The sequence below is a fragment of the Macrotis lagotis genome, chromosome X (genome assembly GCF_037893015.1).
Source record: "Macrotis lagotis isolate mMagLag1 chromosome X, bilby.v1.9.chrom.fasta, whole genome shotgun sequence".
Lineage (NCBI taxonomy): Eukaryota > Metazoa > Chordata > Mammalia > Peramelemorphia > Peramelidae > Macrotis > Macrotis lagotis.
Window position 1 is genome coordinate 126,927,656 of NC_133666.1, and position 12,925 is coordinate 126,940,580.

Consider the following 12,925-nt stretch of genomic DNA (forward strand, 5'->3'; position numbering starts at 1 on the left):
CAACTTTTACCTTTAAGTATATAGATGCTATTATTTGGTATGTATATTTTATTCTTGATATTAATTTATATTTTTAGAGCTTTTAAGAATAATGTGGCTTCCCTGATTATCTTTTTTATATTTACTATAGCTTTATCTGATATCATAATTGCAACCCCTACTTTTATGAGTTCAGTTACATACAGTATTAGAGATTTTATACTAGTCCCTCATTTTAACTCTCTGTGAATCTTTACATATCAAGTGTATTTCTTGTAAATAACAAATATTTGATTAAATTTTCTAATTCATTCTGCTTTTCTCTACTATTTTATGCATGAGTTCATTCCATCCACATTTATAGTTATGATTAATTGTGCATTTCCCTACAGCCTATCTTATTGTTTCTTTTCCTCTTTTGCTCCTAACCAATCCCCTCCTTACAAATAAGATTTTACAAATTTATAAATTTAACTTATTTAAAAAGAAGACAAGAAAAGAGAGAAAGTATGCCCTTCTTTTCTCAGATAATTCAGTTCACTTTATATTTATATATATTGATTATATATATTATATATTGCATATATATATATACATATAATGTACATTGATTCATACTAGCAAAATTATTTTCTCACAAATATCCTGTGAAGTAAATAGCATAAAATTGGACCTCTTTTGCAAACAAACTCCAGTAATCTGAGAGTTGTATGGTCAAGAGAGGATTGAGAGAAAAGGAAGAAAATATAATAACCTGGCATCAGGGAAAAGAGAAAGAAAAGAAGGGCAACAGAATGGGGAATAGCCCAGTGTTTATAGATCACAGAATTTAAGCAAACTTTCTCTCTTTTATTCCTTCCTAAATCATTGAGAAGCCAAGCAATCTTTGTTTAGTTTTTTTTTTTTACAAGGCAATGGGGTTAAGTGGCTTGTCCAAGGCCACACAGCTAGGTAATTATTAAGTGTCTGAGGACCGATTTGAACTCAGGTACTCCTGACTCCAGGGCCGGTGCTCTATCCAACTGCGCCACCTAGCCACCCCCAAAGTCAAGTAATTTGGTATCCATTCTGCATGTGAAATTATACCAAACCATTATCTCTAGAATAGCCAGAAAACACAAAATTTTTAGGTGCAAAAATGGGATTTGGTTTATCTTTCCTGATGCTGTCAATGAAGTCCATGTTTCTAAAGAATCACAATAATAAGTGTACTTATAGTCTTAAATGGGAAAAAAAATGTGATATGTACAAATACTGTGATGAAAGAGAATCTGGTTCCCCAAAGGCCTGGATTTTATCTGCTTTGTGTTTTGATGCTTAATGGAAAACCAGCTTATTCTTCTTCAAGTAGCACTTGATGGACTTAAGTTTGAAGTGATTCATTTGGAGCACTAAATATTTTGCCATTTTAACAGCAGCAGCAACAACAAATTCTAAACCAATCTACCTTTTTGAGTTTTCATCTTTCAGTCTGAGATTGGGGTTGGGAGAATGAAATAAAAAGAAAGAAGAGAGGCAAATCAGGAAGGACTAGCATTTGACCAGCAGATAACAATGAAAAATGTCAAAATGAAGTACTTTCCATATGTTCCATTCCTGAATACTTTGTAGAGAAAGCAAGGAAAGAGGTCAAACCACAAAATATTTTGTTGGTTTAATTATTTAGACTAAGAAATCATAATTCTCAATTGCCAATGACAAATGCCCCTAAAGACTGCTAAATGCTAGGTGGCGCAGTGGATAGAGCACCGGCCCTGGAGTCAGGAGTATCTGAGTTCAAATCTGACCTCAGACACTTAATAATTACCTAGCTGTGTGGCCTTGGGCAAGTCACTTAACCCCACTGCCTTGCAGAAACTTAAAAAAAAAGTCAAACAATTCTAAATAGATAACCGGAGATCTTCCTGAACTTGGTTGCCTGACAAAGGCCTCATTTTTCCAAGGATGAGCTGTTTTGACACAATTTTCCCCATGGGTTGTGCACATTTTTCTTTTGCCTCAGGTATATCCTACCTTTGAGCACTCTTACCAACGGGAAGAGTGAAAGTTCCTTTCTCAAAAGGTAGGGTCTTTCTATAGTGTCAGATTTGAGATTCAAAAGGACCTTCCCAGTGGGAATCCAAAGTTTTCTTCTGCATGGCTGGTTCCTAAACTCATTTTCCCTAAGTGTTACTTTGACCCTTTTCATGTTCTTTGGAGAAGGGGAAGGAAATGGTATTTGCATAAATAAGTGAATGTATGTGTGTATATATGTTCAAATATGTTCATATGGAGAAGGAAACAGCAAACTACTCTGGTATCTCTGCCAAATGGTGTCACAAAGAGTCAGACAGGATGGGAGCAACTGAACAACAGCAATGCCAAGATTTTCTATTGGAGAGATCTTGGGGGAGAAGATTATTTTGAATCTAGTAAGTGTCTGAGGGAGGATTTGAACTCAGGTCTTCTGGGTTCCAGGTACAACATTCTAATTATTATGCCACCTAGGGTTCCTATTTTAGTCAAGAAGATTTGGGTCCAAGTTCTGTCTTTGACAAATATTGGTTACATGTGAGAGGATGATTTAGTGGAAAGTCATTTTTTTCTTTTCTTTTTTTTTTGCAAGGCAATGGGGTTAAGTGACTTGCCCAGGGTCACACAGCTAAGTATTAAATGTCTGGGATAGGATTTGAACTCAGGTACTCCTGATTCTAACGCTGGTGCTCTATCCACTGTGTCACCTGACTGCCCTCAACCAGTCAGGTCTTGTGCTAATTGTTGGGGATACAGATGCAAGAAGAGAAGAAGAAGAAGAAGAAGAAGAAGAAGAAGAAGAAGAAGAAGAAGAAGAAGAAGAAGAAGAAGAAGAAGAAGAAGAAGAAGAAGAAGAAGAAGAAGAAGAAGAAGAAGAAGAAGAAGAAAAGCTCTCTGACAGCTCTCATTGCTATGCAGGAAGACAATACACAAAAGAGAACTGAAGGTGGCCATAGTGGTGATTTCTAGAGGGTCAGAAGGAGGGCCACGGGAGGAAGGCAGGTCGGGCCAGCACTGGAGCCCCTAGAAGGAACTCACCCATGTGAAACAGAGGCTACAGAGAGGAAGGGCTGTTCCAGGTTGAGAAGAAAGCTGATAGATGTATATGATGGCAAAGTCCCCAAAGTCACGAACAGAGCTGGGAGGGGAAAGAGTAATAATTCTAGAGACAAGTGCTGAGTTCAGGTTCCAACCTTTGATGTTTACTCCCTGTGTAATCTGGGGCAAGTCTCTTAATTTTCCTGGACCTCAGTTGCTTCATCTGTAAAATGACAATGAAGTCCCTTCCAGTTCTAGCTGTAATAGTAGTGTGACCCTGGACAGAACTATAAATGACAGAAGAGAAGTAGATCTAGAGCTGGGTGTTTCTTTGGGAGGTTCCAATGCCAATGAAATCACAGATCCAGTACCTCCCCAGAACACAAATCAACATTTTTCTCTCTCACCTTTTTTCTCTCTCTGCCTGTACATTTATTTGTTGCTAATTTAGTCCATTTCCCCCATCAGACTTAGTTTTTCTTTGACTCTCTTTTCTTAACTTTTTTTTAGTCTCCTCTTATACCTAAGAGAAGGGAAAGAATAGAGCTGTGAAACTGCCTGCTCCGGATACTCCTACTAGGTCTATTCCCAAAAGAGTTCAATGAAAGAAGGGATGGACTCACCTGTACAAAAATATTTATAGCTCTTCTTTTTGTAGTAGCAAAGCACTGAAAACTGAGGGAGGGGGAGGGCATCCATCCGGAAGCGGGTTGAACAGATTATGTATGATTGCTTGTGTGTGAATGTAAAGAGATGAAGTAAGAAATGGAGCGTGTCGGAGAACCCTGGAATGACTTGCATGAACTGATGCAGAATCAGGTGAGAAGCGCCAAGGGAACAGTTTCTGCACTAGCAGCAGCGTGGAAAGCTGCCGGGACCATCCACAGGTGATGCGCCCTGCTCCAGGTATCCGCGCAAGAAAGGGGCCAGACAGACCCCCGGGGAGCCGGGGTCTGCGCAGCTTCATCAGACACATTTCTCACGAGGGATTTTTTTTTTCCAAATGGGAGGTGGGAAGAGGAGAGAGAGAAATCAGTGTCTGTTCATTGAAAATTTTGAAAGAGAGAGTCCTGCGGGTCCCGGTCGAGGTGGCCCAGCCGGTCAGGTAACGGCCCGGGACCGGGTTTCCTCCTTCGGCTCCTCCAGACAATGCGCCTTCTGTTCCTGCCCCTGTCCCTGCCCCTGCCCCCGGGCTGCGGGACCGCTCTCCCTCCCCTCGCTCAGGTGGGGGGAGCCAGACCCACTCTGCCATTTTCTGCCTCTTCCTTCCCCAGGCCCAAGGGAGGGCGATACGGGACAGACACCGGCCCCCCACTCCTGTCCCACCTCTGGAACCCGGCTCCCGCCTCCTCTCCCCGCCCCAGCAGACCTCCCCTCCTCCTCCTCCTCCTCCTCCTCCTCCTCCTCCTCCTCCTCCTCCTCCTCCTCCTCCTCCTCCTCCTCCTCCTCCTCCTCCTCCTCCTCCTCCTCCTCCTCCTCCCCTCCTCCTTTTTCTCCCCCTCCCCTCCTCTCCTCCTCCTCCCCCTCCCTCCTCTCCTCTCCTCCCCCTCCTCCACCTCTCCTCCTCCTCTTCCTCCTCCTCTTCTCCTGTTCTCCCCCTCTTCTCTCCCTTCTCCTCCCTCTCATTTTCTCTTCTCCTCCTCCTGTCCTTTCCTCCTCCTCTTCCTCCTCTCCTCCTTGTCCTCCCCTCCCCTCCTTTTCTCTTCCTCTCTCCCTCCTCCTCCCCTCCTGTTCTCCTCCCCTCTTCTCCTCTCCCCCCTCTCCTCCTCCTCCTCCCTCCTCCTCTTCCTCTCCCCGCCTCCTCCTCTCCCTCCTCCTCTCCCCCTCCTCCTCTCCCCCTCCTCCTCCCCTCCTCCTCCTCCTCTCCCCTCCTCCTCCTCCTCTCCCCTCCTCCTCCTCTCCCCTCCTCCTCCTCTTCCTCCCCTCCTCCTCTTCCTCTCCTCCTCCTCCTTCCCTCCTCCTCCTCCTCTTCCTCTCCCCCTCCTCCTCTCCCCCTCCTCTTCCTCTCCCCCTCCCCCTCCCTCCTCTCCCCCTCCTCCCCTCCTTCTCCCCCTCCTCCTCTTCTCCCCTCCTCCTCCCCTCCTCCTCTTCTCCCCCTCCTCCTCCCCTCCTCCTCCTCCTCCCCTCCTCCTCCTCTTCCTCTCCCCCTCCTCCTCTCTTCCTCCTCCCCTCCTCCCCCTCCTCCTCCCCTCCTCCTCCTCTTCCTCTCCCCCTCCTCCTCCTCTTCCTCCTCCGCCTCCCCTCCTCCCCCTCCCCTCCGCTTCTTTCTGCATCCCCCAACCTTTCTCCTCCCATGCCCCCCCCCCACCCCCGGCTCATTTACATCCCGTAGCCGCTGGCCCAGCCCTGCCCCGCCCCGCCCGGGCCGAACTAAAGCGACGTGTCCTTGTCCCCCGTGGGCAGCCCGAGCCCGCGGCCCCGCGCACCTGTCCCGGCCGAGCACCTGTTCCAGCCCCGCGCCTCGTAGCTGCAGGTAAAGGGGCGGGGGCCGGGGTCGCGCGCCCTTCCCTGGCGTGAGGGATGGCAGGTGGGGTCGGAAGGTGGGCTGCCCTGGTCCTCCCACTTGTGGATGGAGGCCCGGGGCGAGGGAAGCCTGAGACCGGGCTCTCTGGGTCGGCGGTGGTCCCGCGGCCACCCCTCCCTTCCTGTTCTGGACCCCGGCAGGGACTCCCATCCCCCTGCCCATTGCTGTGGTCACGGAGGGAGGAGACGGGGTCCCCCTCGCCGGAAGCTGCCTGTGGGAGCTCACCTTCTTGAGCCGAGGCTCCAGGGATCCGGTGCCAGGGAGGGCAGAGGGGTCCGCCCGGCCCCGCCTGGGCAGGGTCTGGAGCTGGGCCCGGGAGCGCTGTCCAGAGGCTCGGGCCTTCGGATGTCTGGACTCCTCTCCCTTGGCACTCCTGCCCCCTAATGTCTAAAACCTCGGCGGCCGCTGTGCTGGCCTCGGCTAAGTGGTGGGCTGGGGCTGGGGCTGGGGCTGGGGCTGGGGCTGCTGCTGCTGCTGCTGCTGCTGCTGCTGCTGCTGCTGGGGGCTTCGCTTGAGGAGCAGCAGATGGGGAGGGGGCTCCTTGGATGCATCTTCACTACGTGGGGAGCGTGGGGAAGTGAGACCGTGGGTCAGGACACAGGGATCTGAGGACAGTGACCTCCCTGAGGTGGGCAGTCAGTGGACTTCTGGGATGCCCAGGGTTTAAAGAGTGAGCAGTGGATGACCTCTGTCAGACTGCTTACTGCCTTAGAGGGGCTGAGGGAGGGAGAAGAAATTGGAACTCAAAAATCTCATGGAAAATTGAATATTGAAAATTGTCTTTACAACTGGAAAAAAATGCTATTTAGATTTTTTTTTTTAAAAAAAGCGAGAACTGGGGGTAGCTTGTCATGGAGAAAGTAAAAGGGGGAAAATAGCACAGAACCAAAAGAGGTCCCATTGAGCAAGCCAGGGACACAAAGGTACTAGTGGAGAGCCCTGCCGATCTCATTGAGTAAATCTGACATTCTTTCCGTGATTAATCAATATGCATGTGTGTAGAAAACTCTGTGCTAAGCATTTGAGATACAAAAGAAAAGCAGTAACAGTTATTGTGGGAGACAACAGAATAGCACAACCCCAATAAATACAAATTAGATAGAAGATACTTAAAAGAAAAGGGATTAAAAAATGGAAGAGATCAGCCATGGCTTCACTATGTCTCTCTAATGGTGTTGAGCCTTCCTTGACTAGTTATGGGCATTCAGTCCAACGCTGTGAACCGTCTGTATCTTGTTGTTACAACCCATTCATGATTGGTGCCCAAAGATTTTTAAAAAGCCCTTTTATTTTTAGGAGGAAAAAAAAATTGGAGATAAGCCTGGGTTGCCATTTCCCATCTTCTACTGAAATATGAAGACCAAAAACAAACCCACAAAGCGAAGGGTTTTGGCGGACAAAGAGACAGTTCATGGTGAGCCAACATCCAGTAAGCAGGACCTGGAGAAATGTTTGAGGAACAGGGATAGGCGGAAGGGAGAGAAGACTGAAGGCAACAAGGTAGGGACTGCCAGGAAGAAGTCATCCTCAGGCAGCCGGGAAAGCAATTTGAGGAGACTGGAGAGCAACGAGAGGGAGAGGCAGAGGATGCACAAACTCAACAATGCCTTCCAGGCCTTACGAGAAGTCATTCCGCATGTCAGGGCAGAGAAGAAACTCTCCAAAATTGAGACCCTCACTCTGGCCAAAAACTATATCAAATGTCTGACCTCCACCATCCTCAACATGTCCAATGGTTGCCTCCCTCCTCTGGAAGGGGAAGGATCTGCTCACAACTCTAAATTCTACCAGCACTATCAACAGCAGCGAGGAGATGAGGAAAGTGAAGACCACTTAAAAAAATACTCCACTCAGATCCACAGTTTTCGGGAAGGGAGCTAAAGGGACCTCCTCTCTCTGGACCATATTATGACATCTTCAGGCAAGGAGCAATGGATTCCAAAAAGGTGTGACAGTACCTAGTCACCCTATTTTTATCGCCTGTTAACTTTTGGCCAACATCTCACATTTATCATGCATACTGAAATAGTGAAAGTGGTTCATCTTCCATCTACAAAATAGCCACTTACTAAGAAAAACTTGAATGGAACAGCCCCTTCCTTGCTCAATCACAGTCCCCAGAGGGCATTTTCCGCCCCTCAAGCCTCAGGCAACATGTGACTCTCATTTGAAACTTGCCCTGAGGGGAAGAAATGAAAACAGAGTTGGCTCAGCAGAAGCTTGTAGTGATATATTATTCCCATAAACATTCTGACCTTTGTAACCGAAACACTTCTGACCCTCTTTTGTGTGACAGATAACCCAGGAAATTATTTTTTGTGAATATTACCAACATAAATTGAAACCTCAGTCTACCTTTTTGAAATGAATTGGCCTCCCCTTTTTTTGGTTGAGAATTATGATTTACTTGATCTATGTAGGAAATTCTACCAATGCAAATAACAACTTTGTAATTCAATACCTTATAGTGTTAGTGACTTGACCATAGTCACACTGTTAGTATGTCAGAAGTGAGAAATGAACTGATCTTCTGACTCCAAGGTCAACCCTACCCAAAATGCCACACTGCCAACTTTAATCAAATACCACCTTATGATTATTGGTGTGTTATAGTATTTAAATGCTGGAAGGGATTTTCATAATTATCTCATTATGCAGGTAAGAAAACTTGAGACTGAGACCTGTAAAATGCTCCCCTATCTCGATTGCAGGGGGGTGGAATATAGTTACTTTTTTGCTTTCTGCTGATCAGTGATAGAAGAGAAAACTTCTAAAACTCCAGAGCAGGAATTCTTAACCATTTTCATGTCTTAGACCCCTGTGGCAGTCAGGTGAAGCCCAAGAACACGTTTTCGGAAGAATGTTTTTAAATAATTGAATGAAAAACTAAATTTTAATTAGGTAGCGAAAATAAAGCATTTTTCTTTTCAAACCAAGTTCACAGACCTCCCTGAGCTCCTTTGGGGTCTTTGGATGCAGGTTACAAACTCTTGTCCCAGAGGGAGTTTTGCTAGGAATGTGGGTTTTAGATGTTTTTCTCCTCATGGTTTTCTAAAAGCCTATCTCTTGGAAGAAGAACGAAAGATGGAACCAAATTCTGCAAGTTCATATAACATATTGTTGGTGAGGTTTTTGCTGAAAAGCTTGCAATTCACTAATCTAGACCCCAAATCAGTGTCTTGAAAAGGACTTTTGAACTTGTTACAGAAAACATACTTTATTGCAGGGTCAGGGAGAAAACTCCTTTAGGTCCTGGTCACTAGATCCTTCTAAATGTTAGCAAAGATTTTAAATGTTTTAAGGTTTCTTCTTCATGTGCATCCATCCTTGCAGAAGAAGAATCTGTTGCTTTTCTTTATGCAAAAACACCGCCTCTCCCTTGCAGTCAGGTTGTCCTGCTCTTCCAAGGGTTCCATTGCCAAGCTCCATTTTGCTCCCTTTTCTGGTTGGGATGAGCTACTATACCAACAATTCTTCGAATAGTTGTTTGTATTCATTGTGCACTGTTCCAGGTGAGGGATGATGGAGGAAACTGCACACTTGCCTCATCTGCAGCTGTACACTTCCCTTGATGCCGTTCCCCCTATTTAGGTGTCAAATTGGATAGTCAGGGAGGAGGGGAAGTGGTTCTTTTATTCACTTGGCTCTGGTAGAGGTCCTGGTGGGCTGCTTTGGCTCTGAGAACCAGGCTATATAAATAAGGACCATTCACTCTTTATTCCTTTTATTTCATAGAAGGAGGGGGTGAACTTAAAAGACAGGAGGGATGGCACAGGGGTGTTTTTGCTTAATGACAATAGTATTTCTTGCATGGGAGAGAAAAATGTAAGATTGTGTTTTCTGATTAGTACATAGTTGATTCCACAAATATTGCACCCTTGCTTGAGAAGGGCTGGAATTCTTGATGATTCCCTTTGAAGGGATAGAGGGTTTCTCCTCCAAAGATCTTCTCAAAGAGCCTCTGGTGTTGCTGAGCATGAGGGGAGCTGATAAATGTTAAAATGCTATATTCCATTGTATTATAGTATAATTATGTAATATGACATGTGATTACTGACCTCCATGCAACCATCAGGGAAATATGCTGATCTTACAGATTTCTGGTTAAAATTGGAAACTTAAAACCCAACTCTAGATCCTGGGGGGGGCAACAAGGGGGTGCAGTGGATAGAGCACCAGGCCTGGAGTCAGGAGAACCTGGGCTCAAATCTGACCTTGGACCCTGGGCAAGTCACTTAACCTGGTTTGCCTCAGTTATCTCACCTGTATAAGGGCTGAGAAGGAAGTGGCAAACCATTCCAGTGTCTTTGCCAAGAAAACTCCAAATGGGGTCACAGAGCTGCATATGAATGCAATGTCTGAACAAAAGAACTTATTTATGATGCTGTGATTGGGGAGCTAGAAACGGGATGTATGGGGTGTATGTCTCACCTACAATCTCTTTCTAGTCCTCTACTAAAAGCACTGTTTTCAGTTTCTTGATGACAGAAACTAATAGCTACTTGACCATGAGTAAATCATCAGACAACTCTCTCCAAGACAGAGAGATCTGCCTCCCACATCATGTTCCAAATCACAGGTCCTGGATATATTGACTCATTTTCAAGAAATTGTTTTGTCTAGTGCCAAATTATGACCTGTTTGTACACTCAGTAGGTATTTTGTTACTATTTCTAGTTAACATTCAACTGGCCATCCACCAGACAAGCCTTCACAACTTCCCTTTCTTCCCACAGCCCTGACCCTTGGGGTAAAATTCAACAATGAAGTTTAGAGCTACATGGATAGCTGTGTAACCTCAGGGCAAGTCACAGCTCATATTTATGTGGCCCTCTGATTTTTCAAAGGACATTCCTCACATCAACCCTAAGAGGTAGTGAATTAGGCAATCACTGTTAAACTTGTCTTGCAGAGGAGAAAACTCAGGTCCAGGGGTCAGTGATTTGCAGTGATCACAATTGACATTTGAGGTAGGATTCAAATGTGGTCTCCTACTCCCATACCATGGCTTTCTCTCAATGGGGCTGATAATACTACCTCATGCCATTATTGCAAAGAAAGTGTTTCAGAGAAAGAAATTACTTTAGAAATTATATTGTCATATAATCTCATTTTACAAAGGAGGAAATGGAGGCCCAGAGAAAATTGCTCAACCAAAATAAATGTTATAGACAGAATTTATAGCTACAAGCTAAAAGATCTTTTTTAAAAAAAGCAGATGCTTCTTTTATGTAGTATTTTAGAGAAAGAAAAGGAGCTTAACTTTCAGCACATTCTTTTTTCTTTTGATTTCCTAAATACACACACACACACACACACACACACACACACACACACACACACAGTCCCAAAAGTCATAGTTCAATTCATACACTAAAGGATGTTATATATATATTTTACATAAGGGGGATCATAAGATTTAAAGACAGTGGCTTACATCAGGGTGTAACATTCATCCATCCATCCATCCATCCATCCATCCATCCATCAATGAATATTTATTAAGTGCCTGCTAGCCCCTGGGGATAAAAATATGAAGAATGAAACTTTTTAAAAACAATTTACATTTTGAATGGGATGATAACAAGGATATATGTAAGTATTTGCAGAATAAATTTAAAGGGTAATTTGGAGGAAAGGTACCAGAGTTAGAAGGGTCAGAAAAGAATTCAAGCAAATGATACTTAAACTATCTTTTGTTTTGTTTTTGCAAGGCAAGTGTTAAGTGACTTGCCCAAGGTCACACAGCTAGGTAATTATTATGTGTCTGAGGTTGGATTTGAACTGTGTCATCCTGACTTCGGGGTCAGTGCTCTATCCACTGTGCCACTGAGCTGCTCCTTAAACTGTGTCTCGAAAGAAAATTCTTGGAGGGGAGTGGGGAATGAATTTCTGTCTTTGATGTTAAGTGCAAAGTTGAAAAGAAAGGAGTGTCATTGAGTGAGGAATTTAGAGAAAGGGCTGGGCCTTCTTGGACTGTAGAGTATGGGAAAAAATTAATGTACAAGGGTTTCTAAAGCTTACCCAGGAGTTTATATTTTAATCTATAGGCACCAGGAAGCTACCGAAGTTTGAGAGAAGATGAGTAACATGGTCAGATCGAAACTTAAAGAAGACTAAGAATCATGACATTTGTAACTAGAATTTTAATTTTTTCTCTACGTGTTTAGTTGTTTTATATGTTAATGTATCTTTTTATAAACTGAAAAAAATTATTTTTAAGAAACTTTGAGAAAAATGAGACACAATTGGCTAAAAACATTTATCTCCTACTCTGTTTCCCTACTCTTAAAAAAAAGTCCTTCAGGTTAGAGGTTCTGGGAATCTTTCTCTTCTGGCTAGTATTTTTGATACAATTTCAAGTCCTGTTTACACAAATAGGAAAATGATGGTTGAATGAGTCAGTCTTGTTGCTTCTCTGGAGTCCAAGGTACCCCCACTGGGACAGGGTTTCCAGCTTTGAAGATTTCCTTAGGGTTTCACAGGTGAATTTTTCCAAACTCCCCTTGCAGGACTGGGCAGAAGAGTGAGGCAGCTGCTGCTGTTCTAAACTAACTTTTTTGGACTTAGGTAATTCTTAGGGCAAATAAAGGCATTATGAAATATCAAAGGGTTTGGCAACTAGCCCTGTTTACATAAAAAAAGGAATGAAACAGCAGTGTCGGGCACCCCAAGGTACAGATAATGACTTTGAGTTTGAGTCCTACCTTGCTGATCAAATACTGGACACAGGAACTTGCTGTAACAGTCCTCCTTGCCCCAACTCATATCTCTTACAAAGCCAAATGTGGATAACCTGTGGTGGTTTCAGACATTCCCATAATAATGTAGCTTAGTCAAATTGAGGCAGGATGGATCTGGGGTAGTTCAGGAGATATGGTTTTAGTCCCAGTTTCACTGATATATATACATGTAGATGAATCAGATCTATTATTTTATTGATGCAGGGAATTTCCAGTGAGGAAGCTCCCTCCACCAATGCTGCCCAACAACAGAGAAAGTTGCTTGGAGCATTGAGAAATGGAAAAACTCATCTAAGATCCCACAGACATTACTTCATGACAACAAAGATTTAGAGTGATTCTCATTTTACAGATTATCACTTCATAGAGGAAACTCAAGTTCAGAGAGGTTGTGTCCAGCTCTGGGTCACATAGCTAATAAAATTCCAAATTGGGATCTGAATCTAGGCCTTCCTAACTCCCATACTGTCCCCCAATCACCCCATATTGTTACATGAGCAAGAGAATTGACCCCTCTCTCTGCCTAGTTCTTACTCTTTCAAATGGGGAGTGATCATACTTGTTCTGCCTACCTCCCAGGGTGATTGTGAGGCCAAGTGAGTTATGAAGTAGAAGCACTTTGAAAATC

At 44.3% G+C, this 12,925-nt stretch overlaps 1 protein-coding gene across 1 annotated transcript; it reads left to right on the forward strand.

The window, feature by feature from the left end:
* Positions 1-5,420: 5,420 nt before the first annotated feature.
* Positions 5,421-10,896, forward strand: BHLHA15 (basic helix-loop-helix family member a15). Its single transcript, XM_074202777.1, has 2 exons — positions 5,421-5,503; positions 6,851-10,896. Exon 2 carries the CDS (start codon positions 6,908-6,910, stop codon positions 7,433-7,435), a length of 528 nt encoding a protein of 175 aa, XP_074058878.1. The 5' UTR covers positions 5,421-5,503; positions 6,851-6,907; the 3' UTR covers positions 7,436-10,896.
* Positions 10,897-12,925: the final 2,029 nt, after the last annotated feature.

Excerpts from the sequence above, each read along its gene's own strand:
- BHLHA15 (XM_074202777.1), top strand. The coding sequence starts at position 6,908 with ATGAAGACCAAAAACAAACCCACAAAGCGAAGGGTTTTGGCGGACAAA.